This window comes from Chroicocephalus ridibundus, chromosome 11 (genome assembly GCF_963924245.1).
Source record: "Chroicocephalus ridibundus chromosome 11, bChrRid1.1, whole genome shotgun sequence".
NCBI lineage: Eukaryota > Metazoa > Chordata > Aves > Charadriiformes > Laridae > Chroicocephalus > Chroicocephalus ridibundus.
The window spans coordinates 1,267,156-1,287,514 of NC_086294.1; the positions used below are offsets into that span (position 1 = coordinate 1,267,156).

General features: G+C 61.9%; 2 protein-coding genes across 4 annotated transcripts in view; both read right to left on the minus strand.

Annotated features, from left to right (window-relative positions):
* The window catches only part of CXXC5 (CXXC finger protein 5), a 38,453-nt gene that overhangs the window by 4,629 nt on the left and 13,465 nt on the right, over window positions 1-20,359 (minus strand). The window contains exons 1-2 of one of the 3 annotated variants that reach the window (XR_010072944.1): window positions 17,784-17,874; window positions 943-2,097 (exon numbers count right to left, since the gene is read on the minus strand). Coding sequence is in view for 2 of the 3 variants with exons in the window: in XM_063349381.1 (XP_063205451.1) it covers window positions 1,027-1,812 (786 nt within the window). In the remaining variant the exon portion in view is untranslated. Of the gene's footprint in view, window positions 1-942; window positions 2,098-17,783; window positions 17,875-20,359 lie in introns of those variants that run through there. The other 2 variants (XM_063349381.1, XM_063349383.1) reach the window with 2 other exon arrangements.
* LOC134522085 (uncharacterized) lies at window positions 2,112-5,235 on the minus strand. The gene is made up of 2 exons (XM_063349380.1): window positions 3,177-5,235; window positions 2,112-3,144 (listed from the first exon to the last, which is right to left on the minus strand). Exons 1-2 carry the CDS (start codon window positions 3,784-3,786, stop codon window positions 2,834-2,836), a joined length of 921 nt encoding a protein of 306 aa, XP_063205450.1. The 5' UTR covers window positions 3,787-5,235; the 3' UTR covers window positions 2,112-2,833.

Consider the following 20,359-nt stretch of genomic DNA (forward strand, 5'->3'; position numbering starts at 1 on the left):
ATGCGCTCCCCGGCAGGAAGAAGCACGTCGGCACAGCTGACGGCAGGATCAGCTCCCGGAAAAATCAAACCCGGCTTAAGCGTAACACGTGGGGGACCCGGTGGACAGGTCTTGGCCCAGAGCAGCCATGGGTGTGCAGAAAGAGGCTCTGGCGCAGCGGAGGTGGCCCTTGTGCCACCCCTGCTCCGCATCCCAGTGCCACCAGCACCCATCCTGCACCCACCCCACCCCACCATGGGCACCTGCCCGTGGCCCCAGCTGAATTTCAGCCCCACGCGGCGACCCGAGCCACTGGACTTTTCCTGCACTCCCCATGCACGTAACACACCTCCCTGGAGAATTTGGCAAGGCGGCACCCCAACCCAACGGCGGCTCGCAGCAACCAAGGAAAGAGGCAACACCCACGGATGGATGTGGTCCCCACGGGTGACAGGCGGTGACAGCCCAGGTACCGCCCCAAGCCTCACGCTGCGGGGGGAACAAGGCATGGCATCCCCGCGCTCGGCAGCGGCGGCAGGAGCAGGGGTGCTCCCGGCTCGGCTGGGTGCCGGACTGTGGTAACTCGGCTGGTGCCTTATGGACTCACCGGAGCCATCCTGGCTGGGGCCTCACCGCCACTGGTTGCCCCCAAGCTCTGCCCCGAAAAGCCACCTCCTGCCTCCCCACCTTCCCACCCCATCACCGGCCTAGTAGCCGGTCGCTGGTGCAGGGAGGTGCAGCCCCCCCAGGACAAGGGATGGCGGCACTGCCCGCTGCCACCTGCATCTGCAAAGGGGACAAGAGCGCGCCCGGGGACCCCCAGGAGAGACCCCAGCCCTCCTTCCCAGGCCAGTCAACCCCAGTAACGTAAGGGAGGGTGGGGGCTGGGGGCACAGGGGAGAGCACACATCTCACAGTGAGAACTGTTAATGGAAAAGGGGAAAATAAAAAAGTAAGAAGTACCAGGTGTTTTATTATCTAGGGCAAGATCCGAACCCAGGAGCGCAGCCCGAGGAGGGGTTAGGGTGCCTGAGAGGGGCCGGTTACCTCCAGTGCTGCAGAAGGCTTCTTTTTGAGTTCTTCACATTTTCGGAATTTGCAAATCTGGTGGCCAGTTTTGCGATTCCTACAACTGCTGCACTGCTCGCAGTTTATCCGTCTTCGGCAGGGCGGGCACATGCCGCATCTTTTCCGTTTCTTTTTCCCCGAATTGATGGCAGATGCCAACTCATTCTGCATGGGATACTCTGCCAAGCCAGCCATATGGAGCGCACTCTCTGCCAGAAACACGCCGGCAGGGGTCATAATGAAAAGGCCTGGGTTGATGGGAAAAGCCCCCAGGTAAGGAAAATCAGAGGGGCCGTTCATTGTCTCTGCAGCTGAGACGGCCTCCATGTCAGAGATACCAGTCCCGTGGTCGCTTGCTAGAGGGAGATGCTCCTGTACCACTCTTTTGAGCATTTCTGTCGACTGAGCAAACTGTTGTAGGGCGGTCTGTCCTTCTGAGGAGATCTCCGACACCCGGTCTAATTTGCTCAGCATACTAGAGATGTTTTTGTGCTTTGAGGTAGAATGACTTTTATCCACAGTCGCTTCATTGCCATTAGCTAAGGGGTTGCCTTTCTCTGAATGTTCGCTTACCGAGCTGCTGCTACCAAAGGTGGAATAGTGGGAGAGTGGACGGGACTTCTTAAGACTTTTGTTCAAAGGTTCACTTATTATTCCACTTTTGTTCCTCCTCTCGGAGTTGACGGGGGGTTGAGAGTCATCTTGGTTATTTTTTTCCGTCTCTGGCTTGTTCCCAGTGTCTTGATGGGAGCCCGAATTTGACATGGTGCCCAGAGCACAACAACAAAACCAAACCCAAAATTAAAAAAAAAAAAAAAAAAAAAGGAAACAAAAAAAAAAAACAACAAACAACCCCAAAAACCCACCCCCAATGCCAAAGTGAAAGACCCCCAAAGCCCCTTCTGGTAGCACCAGCCCGCCGGCCACCGGGGAAAGCTCAGACGGGAACGCTCATCAACGGGGCGTCTCCTCCAGCGCCGGCCGCAGAGGGCTTCAGTCCGATCTCAGTGCACAGACATACTCTGTGGCTCTGGGACACAACACGCGGCTCTGCAAGCGGAAAAGAAAAGAGAGTTAGCGCTGGCAAGAGCCAACGGGCTTTTCAAAGCGGCTCTTCCTCCCCCTGCCATGAAAAGTCTCAGCGCCGCAAACAAAGGAACTCCAGGGAACGGACCTCGGTGGAGATCCGTTCCGCTGCTCTTTAAAAGGGTCGCCATCCAGATAGAAATGGGGGGTCACTGGGGAAGTCCTGGCCTGGGAGCAATGGCACTACGACGCTTAAAGGCCCTATGTGCCCGGCTCTCCTCCCCCAGGGACTGCACCCCCAGGGAAGTCACGGGGCTCATCTCCTGCTCCGCTCCAGCGGCATGCGGCCCCCATGCCACATGGGACACGGCCGCCCGTGGGATGTCACCAAGCTGGCAAGGGGTGCCTGGTCCCCACCCTGCAGCCGTCGTGTCCCTGCGCCCTCCCAGATGATGCTGCTCACCCTGCTCATGCTGGGCTGCTCCCCCTACCCTCCTCCTCCTCCTCCTCTTCCTCCTCCTGGACCCTTGTCCCTGGGCCACCACTGCACACCAGCGCTGGGCAGGAGAAGGAGGCCACCTAGGGAGCTGTAGTGTCCACCTCCGAGCCCTACAGGGAGCCACAGCATCCACCTCCAAACCCCACCAAGAGCTGCAGCATCCACCTCTGAGCCCCATGGGGAGCCACAACATCCACCTCCAAACCCCATAGGTTGCTGCAGTGGCTATCGCCGAGCCCCTGCAGCATTTATCTCCAAGCCTCATGGAGAACTGTAGCATCCACCTCCAAATGCCATGGGTAGCCGTGGCATCCACCTCCAAGCCCCATGGGTAGCCAAGGCATCCACCTCCAAGCCCCATGGGTAGCCATGGCATCCACCTCCAAGCCCCATGGGTAGCCAAGGCATCCACCTCCAAACACCATGAGGAGCTACAGCGTCCACCTCCAAGCCCCATGGGTAGCCAAGGCATCCACCCCTAAACACCATGAGGAGCCACAGCGTCCACCTCCGAGCCCCATGGACAGCCATGGCATCCGCCTCCAAGCCCCATGGGGAGCTGCAGCATCTACCTCCAAGCCCCACGAGGAGCCACAGTGTCCACCTCCAAGCCCCACGAGGAGCCACAGTGTCCACCTCCAAGCCCCACTGCTGACCTCCTGCCGTGCCCCGGCATGCCTTGCCCCAGGCGCCCAGCTGCTGTGGCGGAGGCAGGGGCTCAGCAGCAATGGTGGGAGCCCCCCCTCGGCGCCGTTCCCCACAGCGGGGGCGATGCCGCCGTCCCTGGGGCGGCTCTGGGGCAGCTGGGCCCAGCGTGGCTGCAAACACTTGTTGTGAAATTCCTCCTCCTCCCCTCCGGAGCACGCACGCACGCACGCACAGGCACCGCCGGAGTAATCAGGCTTTAGAGGAGAAAAGCTGCAGGGCTTAGCGGAGCAGGAACCCACGTCCCCACCCCGGCAGCAGCTGGGGGAGGGCAGTGCCGGCAGGAGGCCCCTCGCCTGCCCTGTCTCTCCATCCCGGCTATCCTGGCTGCCTCCCCTCTGGAGTCCAAGCAGGGACGCAGCCATGTGCAGAGAGCTCTGCCAGGACCCGGCGATGCAGCTGAGCGAGGGGTACCCCTGCTCACCCTTCACCCTTCGTGTCCCCTTCGTCCCAGCCGAGCCGCGATGCAGCCCCAGCCACCCCTGCTGCAGCCCGGGACCCTTCCCCATGGACACGGCCCGGCAGCCGAGCCAGGGGCATCGCCATTAAAACGCTGACGGGGACAATGTCCCCCGCGCCAACCACCATGGCAGAGGAAGACAGCCCGTCTCACCCCGGTGCCAGAGCTGGCTCGCCTGTGGAGAAGCCCCCCCCGCCGCCCTCGCGCTAAAAACCGCTTGCTTCAGCTGCTGCGGGATTTAAGATGCAGCGCGGATCGATGCAGGGCTCGGGTTCCAGCCGGGAGCTCGCCAGGCCACGTGGGGAGGGAGGGCTGCGGCCGCAGGAGAGACTGCCCTTCCCCAGCGGCGCGCTCCGGCCGGGCAGGGGGGTGCTGGGCGACGGCAAGGCCGGGGAGCATCCGAAATGGGCCCTGCAGCGGGACCCCCCCGTCCCCCGCTGCCGGGGAGGTGGGGACACCCGACCCCGCAGGCGTTAGGATGGGTCACACCTTAACGCCCCAAGCAACGGGTGCTGGGGCCGGAGCGGGGAGCGCGGCAGGAAAAGCGCCGGACGGGAGGATGTGAGATAAAACCGCCCGGCGGCGTTATCTCGTGCCCGCCCGCGGCCGCCTTTCCTGCGGCCCTGCACCTCTTCCGCCCCAGCGGGGAGCCAAGTGCCGGCACCCATCGGCCCGGGATTTACCGGCCTCGTGGCTGCCGCGGCGTGAACCGGGGCTCTCCGGCCACGACAGGCAGCAGAGCAGGAGGGGCAGCAGGAGTTCGCCTCCCATCGCTCCGGCAGAGCCCGAGCCGTGCCCGCGTGAGGCTAGCTGCCACGCCGAGGGGTCCCCCCACTCCCACGGCACACGACGGTGGGGTCTGGGTGCCAAACCAGGGAGGACACTGTCCGCAGGCACGCTGCCATCGCCGCCGCCATCAGTTCACGCCTTCCCCCATGGAAGGAGGTCTTCCCCAGCCGCTCCCACCCCGCCACGTAAATCAGGTGCCAGCGGCTCCGAGCCCCCACCAGCTGCAGCCTCCTCCTGCTGGGGCTGACGGCTGCAGAGCCCGGAGCACGGTCCCCCGGCGCACCCGCTGCTGCGGTGGGTGGCACTGCGGGACGAGGGCACCCCCGCCCACCCAGCGCAGCCCCTCGCCACCCGCGGGGACACGGGGACATCCCAGCGGTGCAAGGCGGTGCCCAGCTGCTGGTGCGGGGTGCGGTGCCGAGCTGTGCCATGCCGAGCGGCACCGCCGCACAATCCCGCCATTGTCCCGGCCGCTGCTCTGCCTCCGCCAGCTCCCGCCATCTGCAGCCGCCCGCTCTGCCCTCCAGCTCCTCCGTGGCGGCAGGCACCGGGCACCGCTGTGTGCTGGGTCTGTCCCTACGCTGTCCCCCGCCTCCCCGGGGACCCCAGGCCCCGCTTGCCGTGGGGTGCCCGGCTAATTTGCACAGAAGGGGGTGTCCCCCCCCAACCCCGGCACCGCGGGACCACCCAGCTCAGCAGCCGTCTCAGCTGCTCCTCGCCAGCCTCTGCCCGGCCGGGGTTGCTAATTGCAGCGGGGGGAGGAATTAATGATCTTAATCCCTTCTTTATGATTGACCCGAGGAAAGACGGCGAGGTCCCGTCCCGTCCCCCCCCGCCCCCCACCCCATCCCGTTTCTGCCCCTTTTCCGACCCCCATCCCCTGGGGAAGGCGCCGGCAGCGTCATCTGGGTCCCTCCCTGTCAGAAGGTGCTTAGTGCCGGCCACGGCATTAAGGGGCACGTGATGGGCTCCCTCGCCCGGCTTCGTGCAGCGGGCAGCTTAGCAGCCTGGAGGGACGCCAGGGTTCAAGGGGACACCGCCAAGGTCAGGAGGCCCCAGCACACACCCAGAGGGTTCCCAGCATCACCCCGCACCCCCCCTGCTCTGCAATCCCCCTGACCCACAGGGTCTGCAAGCCCCGGGGGCCTCAAGCAACCTGGGAGCCACAGCACCCAGGCGAGGCCATCCCTTGGGTGTCACCCGCTTCGCCCTCCCCTCTCCCACCGAGATCCATTTCCATGGGTCACCCCAAAAAACAGCCCCCGCCAGCCCGGGATGCTCATCTGGGCCGAGGCAGCGGCATGGTCCGAGGAGGGAGAAAGGGAGTCACCCCTGGAGCTCAGCCATCACCACCCCGCATGCCCCGCTTCGCTCTGCCCCGGGCCTCTCTGCCTGTCCCAACGCCTCCAAAAAAATAAAACACAGTAAGGGTTGTAAAAAGGAGCTCGGGTGGTCCAGCACCCGGAGAAACCGTCCCCAGACGACGGACTAAGAGTCTCCCTGATTGCAGGCACCATTTACCGGCAGAGGGGAGCAGGAAGAGGAGCTTCGCTTCTCGTAAAAAAATGACAAGCTGTGATTTCCAGCCTGCTCCCCTGTGTTATTTCACCGCGTCGCTGGAAAGCCATCAGCTCCTGCCGACGTAAAAAGTCTCGTCGCCCTCGAGAAAGAACTTCTGCTTTCCTTTAATTTTAAATAAATCAACCTCCTCCCGGAAAAGCTGCCGGTCGGTCAGCTGTGCACAGACACGGCTGTAAAGGGAGAAGAAAGCAGCAAAGCCGACGCTGAGCTGCTCCCGGGCGCCGGAGACAAAGGGAGAAAATAAAAGTTCGGCTTTTTTTCTAATCTCTGGGCGCTGGGTGGGCACCGGGGCCGCCGGCTTTGTCTGCCCGGAGCAGACGGAGGACGAGGACGGAAGGGACCCCGGCGTCTTTTCAGCCTCGAGAAAGGCGGTAATTGTCCCCTCTGCCGGGTTTTTGTCCCCGCTTCCTCCCCCTCGCCACGCGGCTGCCCGCCCAGCGCGGCCCCCACCTCCCCGGCAAAGCCCTGGGGATGGACAGACAAACGGACGGATGGATGGACAGACAAATGGATGGATGGATGGATGGATGGATGGATGGATGGAAAGACAAACAGACAAGCAGATGGACAGGCTCAGCTGCGCCACAGGCAGCTCTAAGGAGGGCATCCACCACCGGCACTTGCCCCTCTCCAAGGCATCCCAGGAAGGGTGTAGGTCAACGGAGGCTGCAGCTGGAGGGACCTTCCCAGCTGGAGGTACCACTCATGGCTCCAGAGAGGGGCCAGAGGTGGGCCCCGTGCTCCTCAACCAACAGCCATGACCAGGACCTCGGGATGGCCAGGACTGTGGGGCCATGGGTGGTGGGAGTGATGCATGGGGAGACCCAAGATCCCTTCAGGTATCCTGGTGTCTGAAACACACCTTGGGATGAGAAAAGCCAGCAGGTAGCACAGGACCACCACCCTGTAGCCCCATCGTGGGTTAGAGGGTGCAGCTCCAACCCAGGTCAAAGGCTCAAGAGAACAAGCACCAGCAGAACAAGGTTCAACACCCCACTCAGCTTCTAGGCACTCCATTTCCACAGCACAGTTCAACCTGCTGCTCCCTCCACTGGGTGACACAGGTCAACTGAAAGCAGGCGGTGAGGTCTCATCACAGCCTCATTGACCACAAGTCAGGCAGCAGGTGCCAGACCAAAGGGCTACTGGACCTTTTCGACCACACAAGGAAGCACCATCATGTCTTGAGATGCCAAGGTCTCAGCCAGGCAAGAGCCAGCCACGGGGACTGCTGGCAGGGCAGAGACTTCTGCCAAAGCCACAGCGGGAAACAAGATGAACCAAGAGAGAAATCAAGCCACCACCATCTCCCAAGGTGGAATATCCCCGCAGGACACCCATTCAGGGAGAACATGGTGCCTGATAACTAGGCACGGGCACCCTGAGGCAAAGACAAGCATGTCCTTCACCTACATTGTTTGCAAGTCATCCTCTCTGTCAACCCAACAGCCCCCAAACTCTGCTCTTCGCATTAATCCGCTCAGAAACTGGTCCAGCCAGAAGATCCACTCCTGGATGCAACATGGAAGTTACCCGTCGCCCACTACATTTTCTCTGGACATCAAGAGTGGACGCCCAGGCCTGGGGGAGGTTTGGGCAGTGTCGTAAATGCTAAGCCTCACCCTGGGCGTCCACAGGTTAACGAGCCAGAGGTATGATGGGTTGCCAGATGGGTAACTCTTATGGAGATAGTTCATCTCCCGTGCTCCAGAACATCCTTCGACGGGCCAGTTGTGGCAGCCGCTCAGCTCATCTCTGCTGCCGAGGAGGCACTGAGGGACATTAAGAAGCCAACTCCTGAATTAAAAACGCTATGGAAGATTAAATCCAGCATCTGGAGTTAGCCCTGGAAGCAGATGGCGAATCATCATGGCGCACAGAGTGGCTTTCACCTGACTCCTCCTCGCAGGCAGCCACTCGGCTCTGGTGGTGCCTCCCAAGAGCAGCTCTGGACACACACAGAGCCCAGCCAGCAAGGGCCAGAGACGCACCGTGCCAGGCACGTACTCCAAGGGCGGTGTGGTGGAGCCATGAGTGACGTGGTGAGGCCATGCATGACATGGTGAGGCCATGCACGATGTGGTGAGGCCACGTGTGATGTGGTGAAGCCATGCGTGACGTGGTGAGGCCATGACGCCACCCTGCAGACGCCCAGCTGAGCAGGCAGGAGGTGATGCCACCTCCCCGTCGGCCAACTGGGCTCCTGTGCCTGGGCTCCAGCAAAGGTGTCTATTTCCCCGCTGGTGGGGGTTTTCCCCACATCACCACGGGTGCTGAGGGCTTCCCAACCCACCGGCATGGTCAGACATGTAGGGACGCCCAAGCAAGGCTGAGCCCATCACCAACATGCCCTGGACTTCCAAGGAGGTTACCACCATGGAGAGGACAAGGACATCCCCAGAGACACCATCACCTCCATGCGCATCCTTGAACCTCCCTGTCCCCATGCACACCTGGGGCCACCACCATGGGGACCGACCTGTGCCCGGGGCCGCCCCCCGCCACCCGGCTGGGAAACGTGGCTGCGTCCCGCCTCTGCGGGGTGGGGGTTGTGGATTAAGGAGTCTTAAATGTCAGACGACCAGGCGCTCCCTGGAAATCCACTTATCTCCGCTGCCACTCGGAGCGGCCGGAGCCGGGCGGTTCTGGAGATAACGCGATTTGAAACGTCCACCCGAGCATTGCAGGGCTGCGGGTGCCCCGCGGACAACGCCAGGCACCTCCTCCCCTCCTCCGCTCGCCCAGCTGCTGCCCAGAGAGCCGGGTGACGGCCGCGCTGCTCAGCCCGGGGGCTGCACCCACCTGCGCCACCCCCTCCACCCCCCCGCTTCTCCAAATCGGGGGGACGAGGGAGGCTTGGCAGCCTCACACCCCCCCACCACAGCGCTCATCCATCCCCCCTCCCCGTGCCAAAGCTGCGCCAATTCGCTGCCCAAATCCTAAAACGACTGTAACTAAAACCTACCAGATTGAGCCTCGGGAAGGGCCCCCCCTCCTGTTTCTCCCCCCCCCCCCCCCCCCCCTCCCTTTCCAAATGGGATTGAACAGATCTGCGCTCGCACGAGCCCAGCTCGCAGCCAAGCAGCATCTGACATTCACGCGCCGTGGCACGGCTCTCTGCCGCTCGCCCACTCCCCCCGCCTTGGCATCGCCTTTGCTGCCCCCCCCGGGAGATGAGGCATCGCTCCCAGTCTCGCAGAACCCCCCCCTGCCCTCTGCAAACCCCCCCCGCCCCAGACCCTCCTGGAAGGACCAGGAGGGTCCCTCCCTCTTTGGTCCAGCTAGTCTCCAGCGTCCCCTCCACCAAGGGAGGTCCCCAAGGTGATTTCAGGGCTGTGCTGTTGAGGAGACCAGGTTGAATGACCCAAGGACTTCGGGGCCAGGTGGATGGGGGGCAGGCGCTGCCCGGCGGCAGATGCCAGCGACAACGGGCATCCCTGCAGGAGCCCCAAGAGCCACCGCAAAGGGCGACGGGGGACCCAGGCAAGGCTTCACCCTGGGGAGACCCACACGCAGCCCGCCAAGGCCAAGCTGAGACGTGTGAATCACTCCCGTTAACAGATGGGGCGATTACAGCGGAAATGACTTGGGGTCTAACCGCTAACCGGGTCACGGAGAGACTCATCAGCAGGCGCAGAGCTCCGAGAAGTTCATTAAAAATAAGAAAAAAAAGTTGTAGGCACAGCTGCATGGGAATATTGGATGGCAAAGAGCCCCAAACCCAACAGTGCCACCTCCAAGTGCCACCTCCAGTGGTGCCCACATCCACCAGTGCTACCTCCAAGTGCCACCTCCAATGGCGCCCAAACCAATCAGTGCCACCTCCAAGTGCCACCTCCAGTGGTGCCCAAATCCATCAGTGCCACCTCCAAGTGGCACCTCCAACTATTCCCAAAACCACCAGTGCTACCTCCAATGATGCCCAAACCCATCAGTGCCACCTCCAAGTGCCACCTCCAATGGCGCCCAAACCCATCAGTGCCACCTCCAGTGGTGCCCACATCCATCAGTGCTACCTCCAAGTGCCACTTCCAGTGGTGCCCAAACCCATCAGTGGCACCTCCAAGTGCCACCTCCAGTGGTGCCCAAATCCATCAGTGCCACCTCCAAGTGCCACCTCCAATGGTGCCCAAAACCACCAGTGCCACATCCAATGATGCCCAAATCCATCAGTGGCACCTCCAAGTGCCACCTCCAGTGGCGCCCAAACCAACCACTGCCACCTCCAAGCGACACCTCCAATGGTGCCCGAATCCAGCAGAGCCCCTTCCAAGAGCAGCCCCAGCCTGGAGAGGTCCCCTTGTGCTCCCCCCTCTCTCAAAACCCTATCCCTCCACATCCTGCCAGGCATCTCCACGGTGGCAGAGCACAAAGCGAGGGGCTATTCCAGGTCCCAGGAGCGCTGGCAGTGGGAAGGGCCAGCGCACCCATGCCAGCACCTGTGTCACCACCACCACCGGTGAGCCAGAAGCGCGTCGGCAGTGGGAATGCGCACTCAAAAGCGCCGGGGCGAGCTCAGTGCATTTGAGTTTGGTCATTAAGGGGCGGTGGGGACCTCGTGGTCCTTAGTGACGAGACCCCCCCCACCTCAAGGGTGGCAGGGCAGGGTTGACACCTTGGCGCCTGCGCCCCACGGACCAAGTGAGCGCTGGGAAGCGAGGCAGGAGCTGTGCAAGCAAGGGAGCACCCAGCCTGGCTCTGTGGGCTGGAGAAAACACTGCCATCCAAGAGGTATCTCCACTGCTCACCCCACAAACCCCCCGGAGTGCTGGATCCCTGCTGCTTCTGCGCTGGTGGGATTAAGGTGTGCGATCCCGCCCGAGCAGACGCTCCTGAAGGCGACCGCTTTGGAGGAATCGCTTTTGCCGCCAGGAAGGCGGTGGCCCCGTCGGAAAGCCGCCGGGGGTCGAAAACGGCAGCTATTGACAGATGTCTAAGAGGACGGCAAATAATCCCGTCTTCCTCTGGGAGGATTCGGGTCGCCCTCGCCCTCGCCGGGTTTATCCATTGTCTGGATCTGCCGGCGGTTGTTATTTTTGGTCAGCATCGCGTTTTGCTTGGCCTCGCTGGCAGGAGGGAAACAGGAGGAAGAAGAGAAAGGGGAGGAAGGCTGCTTGGCCAGGGCTGGGGCGGGGGGAGGGAAGAAGAGCAGCTCCTCTTTGGGAGGGCTCAAGCGGGGCACCCCGCAGCCCTCGGGGAGTCCAGCTCGGTCTCCTCCCAGCCCCACAGCCTTGCTGAGCACAGCCAAAACTCGCCACAGCGATGGGGCTGGCCAACCCAGGCATCACAGCCTCCCCAGTGCCTGGGAAATGGCTCCCAGTAAGCCCAGTGGACCAGAGAAGCTTGAGGGGTTTTGGAGGGAAGGTCTCGCTGCCCAGCTGCCAGCACCCCCCCTGCGCCGGCCGCAGTCGGGGTCACCTCCAGCAGCAACACGAAGCGCAGGGGGGCTCCAGCAGGGGCGGGCAGACCCTGCCCGCTGCCAGTGCCATCCCAGGCCCTGCCTGCAGACCCCCACCTGCCTCAGCTCCATCCAGACGGGCCAAAAAAAGCTGGGAAGCCTCAGGAAGGCAAGTCTCTGACCCCCCCTGACTCCCCCTGGGCTGTGGACCCCCATCCCTCACGCTTCATCCCCAGCGCTGCGGCATCCCTGGCGGCAGGGAAGCTCCACCGGCAGGTCCCATCCTCCCCGATGGCTTGGGTTTGCCAACGCCGCAGGATGCAGCTCAGCCGGGATCCGCACCGTCCCTCCAAGCCGGGCACAACGGGAGGTGTGGGCAGAGCCGGGCTAAGAGGCGCCCAAGAGTTCCCGGGGAGAAGATGCGCAGCCGTGCCCCGAGATTTTGCCCTTCTCTCCATCCACCCAGCAGCGACTCGGGGAACATCCGCGCTCGCCGTCCTCCTGCGCGTCGCCTTTCCACCACCGCCCACTCCGCCTGCCAAGCGCCAAGACAATAAAAAGCTGCCTCCCCACTCGCCGGGCTTTCGCTCCTGCAAGAGATGGAGGGCACGCCGCACAAAACCGCCTTTCCCCAGCTCTCCCCACGCTCGGTGCCGCTTGTCATTCAAGCAAACCCCGTGGCCTTTAAGCTGCCAAGGTACCAGAGCTGCTCCGGAATCAGAGTTCGCTCGGCTCCTGCCCTGGAGCAAGGAATCTGAAACGCTGCCACTGGAAACGAAACAGAGCATCCGTCATTTTACTTGCCAGGAATATATCCAGCCCCCAAAAAAAGAAATACTGCCTGCTAAAGAGCCAGCAACAAAAGCCCTCGATTTCACCGGCAAAGCAGAGCCCGGCATCGGACATTTCCACCCGGGTCCCGACTCCCTGATGAATTCAAAATCACCCGAAATAAAGCGAGCGGCGGAGTCGGGTGCCGGGTCAGGATGGCTGGATGGACCGGTGGGCTCCGCCCGGGATGCTACAAGGAAAAGCCATGGGTTGGGGAAAAAAGGAGGCAGGTGGCAGAGGCAGGGCTGGAGGGGACGAAGGCTCCCTCCCTCCCTCCCACCACCCCAGCGCGCCCCAGCACAGCCAGCCCCGCTGCGGTGGGTGCTCCCGGGAAGCCACCCTGCCTGCGGCACCCCCCCGGCCAGGCGGGTCGTCACTCCCCGGCCATTCCCAGTGGCATCCCCAGGAAAAGGAGCAGCGCGTTCCCAGCCAGCCCAGCCCCCAGCCCAGGCACGCCAACCCAAATATCTGCGCGAGGCGCTCCCCTCCATGGGAACGGCGACTCGGCACAGAGTTCACATGCCCCAGCAATGCCTGATTAAACTCCCAAACTCCCAGGGAATACCCCTGAGGCTGTCTGAAGATAAGCGAGGAGCGAGGCTGCTCTCAGGAAATGCAGGAACTGGGAAAGAGCAGTCACTTTTTTTTTCCTTTTAAACCCAGAATAATACAGAGCAAACCCCAGCGCGCTCTAGCTCGGATGCAAGCACTCGCTGCCGTGCGCCCCGGGGAGCTTCCCGCTCCCCGGCACCACCGGGAGGTCACGGGCGACCCCAGCGCGGAGCCGGGTCCTGCCAGAGGTGGTGGGGATGGAAACCGGGGAGCCCAGGACGACTCAAGGCAGCGCCGGCAAGCTGAGCATGACCTGCCGGGCTCTGGGTGCCGGGCTGGAAAAGGTTGAGCAAGAGGACGGTGCTGGGGACCTGGGCAGAGGGAACGCTGCTGCTGCTGCCGCAAGGCCAGCGGGCACCAGGGGACGGGGACACTTGCTGCTCGGCACTGGTGAGGCCCCACCTCGAGGGCTGTGTCCAGTTTTGGGCCCTTCACAACAAGACATTGAGGTGCTGGAGTGTGTCCAGAGAAGGGCAACGGTGAGGGGTCTGGAGCACAAGTCTTGTGAGGAGCGGCTGAGGGAGCTGGGGGTGTTCAGCCTGGAGAAAAGGAGGCCAAGGGGAGATCTTCTCGCTCTCTACAACTCCCTGAAAGGAGGGTGTAGTCAGGGGGGGTCGGTCTCTTCTCCCAAGGAACAGGCGATGGGACAAGAGGGAACGGCCTCAAGTTGTGCCAGGGGAGGTTTAGACTGGGTATCAGGAAAAATTTCTTCACCGAAAGGGTTATCAAGCATTGGAACAGGCTCCCCAGGGGAGTGGTGGAATCACCATCCCTGGAGGTATTTAAAAGACGTGTAGACGTGGTCCTGAAGGACATGGTTTAGTGGTGGACTTGGCAGTGTTGGGTTGATGGTTGGACTCGATGATCTGAAAGGTCCCTTCCAACCCAGGCAATTCTAAGAGTCTGTGACACCTCCAGGACCCGTAATGCCCTGCACATGCTCCATCATTTCGGTTCACCCTGGGGAACATCTCAGACACTGTTTTCACTGGTCCTCGGGTCTCCTGCGACCCTCAATGCCCTTCTCCTCCCCTTTGGCTTTTCCATGACAGGTAGCTGTAGTACTAGACCCAGATTTCCCAAGCCATCCACACGCTCAAGGATGAGGGTAGTCAAGGAAATTATATTGGTGCAGGGACCAACACGATGGGCAAGCTGGAGCATCCCAGGATAAAGAGGAAGGAGATGATGCTCCTCCCTTTCATAGCTGCTGGAGCCCAGGGAGCAACCATCTCCTCATCCTCTGGGAGAGCGGAGCCACAGGGAGGGTTTGCACCACGATCTGGGGAGAGTGAGCCCTGGCTCCGTGGTGAGACACCGCGATCCCGGCTCTGATGGCAACCGACTGTGATGTCATAAGCTAGAAGTTCCACCTTCAACCAGGACCACTGCTGGGAAGGAGAGCTGCACCGAACGCATGCCGTGCTCTCGGATGGGCGTACGTGTCTGAGGCCAGAGGAGCACAAGCGATGCAGCTACCCAAGCCAAGTTCTCCTTGGGAGGAGATGTCTAACGGCCCTCTTGGTTCTTGACGCTTCTTCAGGAATCAGCCCAAGAGGAAGGGTCTCTTCCTTCCCATTAGCGTGCCAGCAGAGGGTGGAAGAACAGCAGTCCTGGGCAACCTGATGGGAAGAGTCATTAGGAAAACAGTTCCCAGAAAACTGCTGGGACAAGAATTCCTGCCTCAGGGATGTGGTGGCACGGCGGGGAGGGGTTGTACCAACATGGCCCAGCTTGTCTTTGATCGGATACCAGTTTGGCTGCAGAAAGCATTCAGACTGCTACAAAACGCTTAGGTTTTCACTGTGTGTCTCACACGCAGCCACGAGACCTTACCGTGGCCTTTCCATAGATGAAGGAGGCATCTAAGAAGGATGGAGAGAGACTTTTCACCAAGGCCCGTCATGACAGGACAAGGGGTAATGGTTTTAAACTGAAAGAGGGCAGGGTTAGGTTGGGCATAAGGAAGAAACGTTTTACAATGAGGGTGGTGAGACGTGGCCCAGGTTGCCCAGAGAAGCTGTGGATGCCCCATCATTCAAGGCCAGGTTGGACGGGACTTTGAGCAGCCTGGTCTGGTGGAAGATATTGTGGAAGTGCAGGGAGAAGGGACTGGATGATCTTTGAAGGTCTCTTCCAACCCAAACCATTCTCTGTGGAGACAAGCGCTGTGCCTTACCAAAAAAGCAGACGGGAGACAGGTGAAGGTGGTAGATCTCAAAGAACCAGACACAAGACAGTTGGAAAGCAGAGCGGGGGCCCTGGGAAGGAGGAAGGGGTCACCACCACCACCACCAGCTGCGACACAAGTCAGGACCGGGGGGGGACCCTCAGATGAAAGAACTGCAGGACACACGGTAAGAAACAGAGGGGCTCACTGTAGGTGTGACCTCGAGGAGAGCCGCCATGGAAAAACCCATCTAAAAGATGTCACAACACGGATGAAGAAAGGGAAGAGCTGCCAGGCCGAGCCTTGAGCACGAAGGAAATGCCGCATTGCAGGAGCTGGAAAGGGCTCGATGTGCTGAGCTTATCCCACTGGAGATGTGCTTCCAGGGGACTTGATTACAGGGCGTAAGCATCCTTCAGGACTCATGGTCCTTCTTGGCCCCAAGTTCTGAGGGTCTACAATTAAAACTACCATTAGATATCAATGCTTCTGCCTTTCCTCACTTCCCCAAAAGCTGAGGAACAAGGTGGCAAGCTGGAATGGCAAGGAACAAGCTGGATGTGGTTGTCAGAGTTGGTGCCTGCCCCGTGGTGGTCCACCCCTTCCCCAGCCAGGCCAGGGTGGGTTCAGAGTCCCTAGCCTTCCCCCAGGGACCTGCCTGCTCAAACGGTGACTCCCCTGCAAGAGAACCATCTTCCTTCACCCGTGCAGAAGGGTTTGACCGTATGTCCCCCTGAAACCCAACACCCACCTCCCCATCTCTGGACGCAGCACTGGCAAGCCTCTGAGATGGCTCCTCCAGAGCACGAGGCACCAACCCAAAGGGTTGATGTCCCCAGTGCCCGTTCTCGGCTTCCACAATGGACATCCTCCTCCCTCTGCTGCTTTCTCCGTCTCCTCCTGCTCCCTCTTCCCCACGCTGGCACCGCCACGCCAGGGAGTCCTGCCCTGGGTGACATGCTCCATGGTGGACGAGCCCGAGGAAGCCTGGGGGACGAGCAGGGCTTGTGGGAACAAGCTGGGCAGGGGGCCCCAGCAAACTCCATCCCCCCAGCCAGCAGGAGCTCAGGGGAACTTGGTCTTGCAGGCGGTGGGTGGATCGGGCAGAAAGAACCCTGTCCTTGCAGCGAGGATGAGCCACCGGCATTTTCGGGACTGTCCAGGACACCTTCCTTGGTCTTCTGGCGGGGGGTCAGCAAAGCAGCGGCGTGACAGAGGGCAGGGTGTGGGGAACGCCGTGCTCACACAGCAGGGGAAGGCGCGTTTCCATCCCAAGGACTTCACAAAGACCCATCCTTAGGGTTTTTTTGTTTCCTCCTTCGGTATCTTCCGACACATTTGGACATAGGGCACGGCCAGGTTGAGGGTAGAAAAAAAAATCCCCCAGCAATTCCTGACCGGGTTCCCCTTGACCAGCATGTCTTCCCCATCCTCGTGCACCCCAGACGGACCCACGTGCCCTCCCCGCGCCTTTCTCCTACACGCCGTGAAGCTGACCCTCAGCACCCGGAGGGGGAAGATCCTCCTTTAAGGATTTTACAGGGAACGAGGTGCTTTTTCTACCCCAACGGCGCAGTTTAACGCATCAAAGCCAAACCCCCGCCTCGCCAGGGCGCTCCCAGGGCTGCCGTCCCTGTCCCTTGAGGCCTGGGGAAGCGGGGCATTCGGGACGGGCGTCTCCGGAGGGTGGCCGCCGACGTCCCCATGTCCCCGCAGCGGGCGGCCCCGTTTCGGCTCAAGGGGTTTAAGCTGAAGTAGTGCAAGTCCCTCCTGCAGACCCCCGAGGCGTAAGGCTCCCTGAGCTCTTAATGGGCTTACGGAGCTGCTGGGACCAGAGCGGCTCCCCCAGCGCAGGGGCTGGGGGGACTTAAAGGCACCGCCGGCCAGCAGCCCCCCCCGGCACCCCCGACACCGGCCGTCCCTGGCACGGCGGGGGCCACCTGCCACCCCCGGCCCGGCTATCCCTGACGGCACCGAGCGCTCCGCCTGCTCCCACCTCATCCCAAATCCCACCCAAGCGCCCCCGGCTGGGTCTCGGGGACAAAGGCGGGTGCGTGCGTCACCCCCCCACCCCCAGCAGCCCTAAATCCCCCCACCCACCAGCCCCAGCATCTCTGTCCCATACCTCAGCCCATGCCTGCATCTCCCATTTCGCCCCACATCCCACCCCGCTGCTGGGCTGAGCCCACCCAGCAGGACCCCCCGGCATCGGGGCAGGATGGGGGCAGGATGGGATATAGGCTTCCCCCCCCTCCCCAGGGGGCTCAGACCCCCCTCAAATTCAGGCTGGGGGTGACAGCAGCGTGTGCCACCCAGCACTCTACCCGGGGAGGACGGAGGGGCCAGCACACCATCCCACGCCATCCCCGGGAAATCCTGGTTTTCCAGGCTTGGATCAAGCACGGGGGGCTGGGAACGACAGCCGGCAGGAGCAGGGCCATCCAGGGGAAATCCTGCTGGATCCCCATCCCCAACAAGCCCGACCGGCGCTGCCGAAGCAGCCCCCCGCCGCGCTCCAGGGGCGACAGCTCTGCCGTCCCGCTTCAACGTATTTTGGGGGCTTGGACTCCAGCGTGCGCCTTCGGGTATTTTCGGAGAGAAATAGATATTAAAAAAAATAAAAAATTAAAAAAAAAAAAGGGCAAAACCCACCCCCCCAAAATACCTGGGCACGCAACTAAGCTGCTGTGATTTCCGTATCAGCTGCTGTACACGCACGCGGCATGGAAAAATCCTTAGGAAATTTCTGCTAAAAAAAAACAAAAAAAAAAACAAAAAAAAAAATAAAGGAAAACCCACAGAAGGCTGAGCTCGCCGGACACAGCACGCCAGGAGGGGCTGACAGAGCTGTTACGGTCTATTGGGCCAATAATCCACAAACTAAGACGGATTTATTGTACATGGCAGATCGTAACAGCTCCAAAGAAACCATCACTGTCTCCCGGTGCTTAAAATTCACTTTCTTGGGGGGAAAAAAAGGGGCCAAAATATGGCTTTATGAGATAAGATGCGTGGTTGTACCGTTCGGTGACAGACAGAAGCCTGTGCAAACGCATATATGGGTGGGTTTTTTTTCTTCCTATATAAATAAATAAAATATCTCCTCTCCCAAGGCGAGCGCGACTGCATTACCCGGCTTGGAGCGCTGTCGTTACCACCGGATTACCCGGCTTGGTTTCACCTCCCTTAGCAAGATGGATTTGCAGGGACCTTGTTTCCGCCCCAATATTACCACCCGAACGCACCAGGAGATCAAAATTCAATTAATTAGGGCCAACTTGAGCCCCTGCGCCCATCTGCCTCCTTGGGACGGGTGGATTTGGGTCCCCTCTCCTTGGAGGGGCATGCCAGCAGCGAGATGCCGGAGCGGAGAGCAGGCTTTTCCCACCGGCGCCACGCCGCGCCAGCAAGCCCGGGATGGGAGGATAGTTGGAAAATAATAATAATGAAGGGCAGAGACGGTGCTTTCCTGGGCAGCTTCGCTTCTGGGCGGGCAGGAGCCCCAGCCAGCGCGGAGGAGCCGGCGCAGGAGCGAGAACAGCCCGACCCCGGCGGTAATTGCGGCGTCTGTTCGAATCGCCGCCACGCTGGAAATCACGCCGGGCCCGGCCGAGAGCTTACCGGCCGGCTGATCATATCAGACGGGGATCAAAGAGGCTCAGCTAACGGGTTTAGTGCGCGGCTCGTCCCAGCCGGCGCTGCCGCCGAGGGGGGAGGCCGGACTCCCGCTCGCCCCGGGAGGGGGCCGCGCGCCCAGGATGCTCGCGGGGAGCACCGCAGCGGGAGCGAGCGAACCTCGGCGGGGCGATACCGGAGGGGTGCCGGCCCTGAGCAGCCCCCCCACCACCCCCCACAACAGCGTCACGCCTGGGCGATGGGTTGGATACGCCACGCTCTCGCCCTGCCAACCCACCCCCCCCCTCCCCGCTGCACCCCAAAACCCTCCCGGGGGAGGGAAAGCGGTGGGATGCTGGAGCGGGCGACCACGAGAGCGGCTTTCGGCCGCGCTGGGAGACTTGGAGCGATGCTCGCGGGCAGGGAGGCGGTCGCACAGGGTGCTCCAGCCCCCCACCTCCCCGGCAAACAGCGCAGCCCGGCCGCAGAAAGCGACGTGCCGGGCCCGGCTGGGTGGCTCCAGGGAGGGAGCGAAGCCGAGTAATTAGAGCAGGAGGCTGTGAGTCAGCAAACGATGCGTAACCTCGGCGAGGCTGACAATGAGGCAAAAGATGGCAGTTTCGACCCAGAGCGCCCGCCGAAAGGGCATGGGCAGAGACGCGGGAGGCAGCAGCTCCCGGTGACGGCGGGGTGCTGGCGACCCACTCCCCAAACCCGCGGCTCCACAGCCCCCGGCCGGCTGCCCAACATCCCGCGCCTTTCTCCAAAATCATGGCAAATAGAGACGCGGCCAGTCACAGCCCAAATTCGAGGGGAGCAAGGTGGCGGGGACGGCTTCCCGAAAAGGGGGTTCAGGGTCGGGGGGGGAGGCACCACCTCCTCCGGCACCCCGTGCTGCCCGGGGAGCGGGATGCGGCTGGGCTCCGCAGCTGACCTTGCTCCGGATGCCCGGGATCCTGCCGGCATGCCCGCCGCGCTCCGGAATGGATGTCAAGGGCCAGGTTTGGCTTGGAAGCAAACCCCAGCCCCAGCCACGGGCTCGTGTCCCCCACCCCCCTCCGCCCCCAGCTTTTGAAGGGGGGGTTCCATGAGGGCTGCAGGCAGGTAGGGCCGCAGCCCTCGGCGAGGAGAGTTTAATTAACCCCGGAAAGCAATCGTTAAACGGCCAGCCCGGGTAATCGATGCGGAAGGGGCAGCTTGCTGCCAAGGGACCATCTGCTCCAGGGAGGAACGGCAGCCCGTCATCGTCATCGTCCCCCCCACCTTGCCGGGAAGCCGCCGTGGGGCAGCTGGTTTGGGGGCCCGATCCTGAGCTTAACGCCGGCCGAGCCGCCCCCCAGCAGGACGGGAGCTCCGGCGCGGGTCCCTCCGCCCCTCGCCTCGACCCTCGCTTCCCGTCAAGCCCCAGGCCCCCGAGCCACGTGATTTCCTACCCGTCGCAGCCCCCCCACCCCGGCACAAAGCCCGGCCAAGGGGGGACCCTGCCAGAGAGTCCCCCCAGAGCAGCCCCCGCAGCCAAGACGCCACTGAAGGAGAGCTGGGCAGGGATGTGGCCAAGCGTCCTCCTTGCCCCGCGGTTATTTTCACCCGTGCGATGAGTTTGGGGCAGTCTCAGCCCCCAAGGGC

Coding starts and splice junctions, on each gene's coding strand:
- LOC134522085 (XM_063349380.1), bottom strand. CDS start 3,786: ATGGGGAAGGGTCCCGGGCTGCAGCAGGGGTGGCTGGGGCTGCATCGC. Junction 3,145..3,176: donor GCTCCTCGTGGGGCTTGGAG/GTGGACACTGTG, acceptor TGGGGCTTGGAG/GTAGATGCTGCAGCTCCCCA.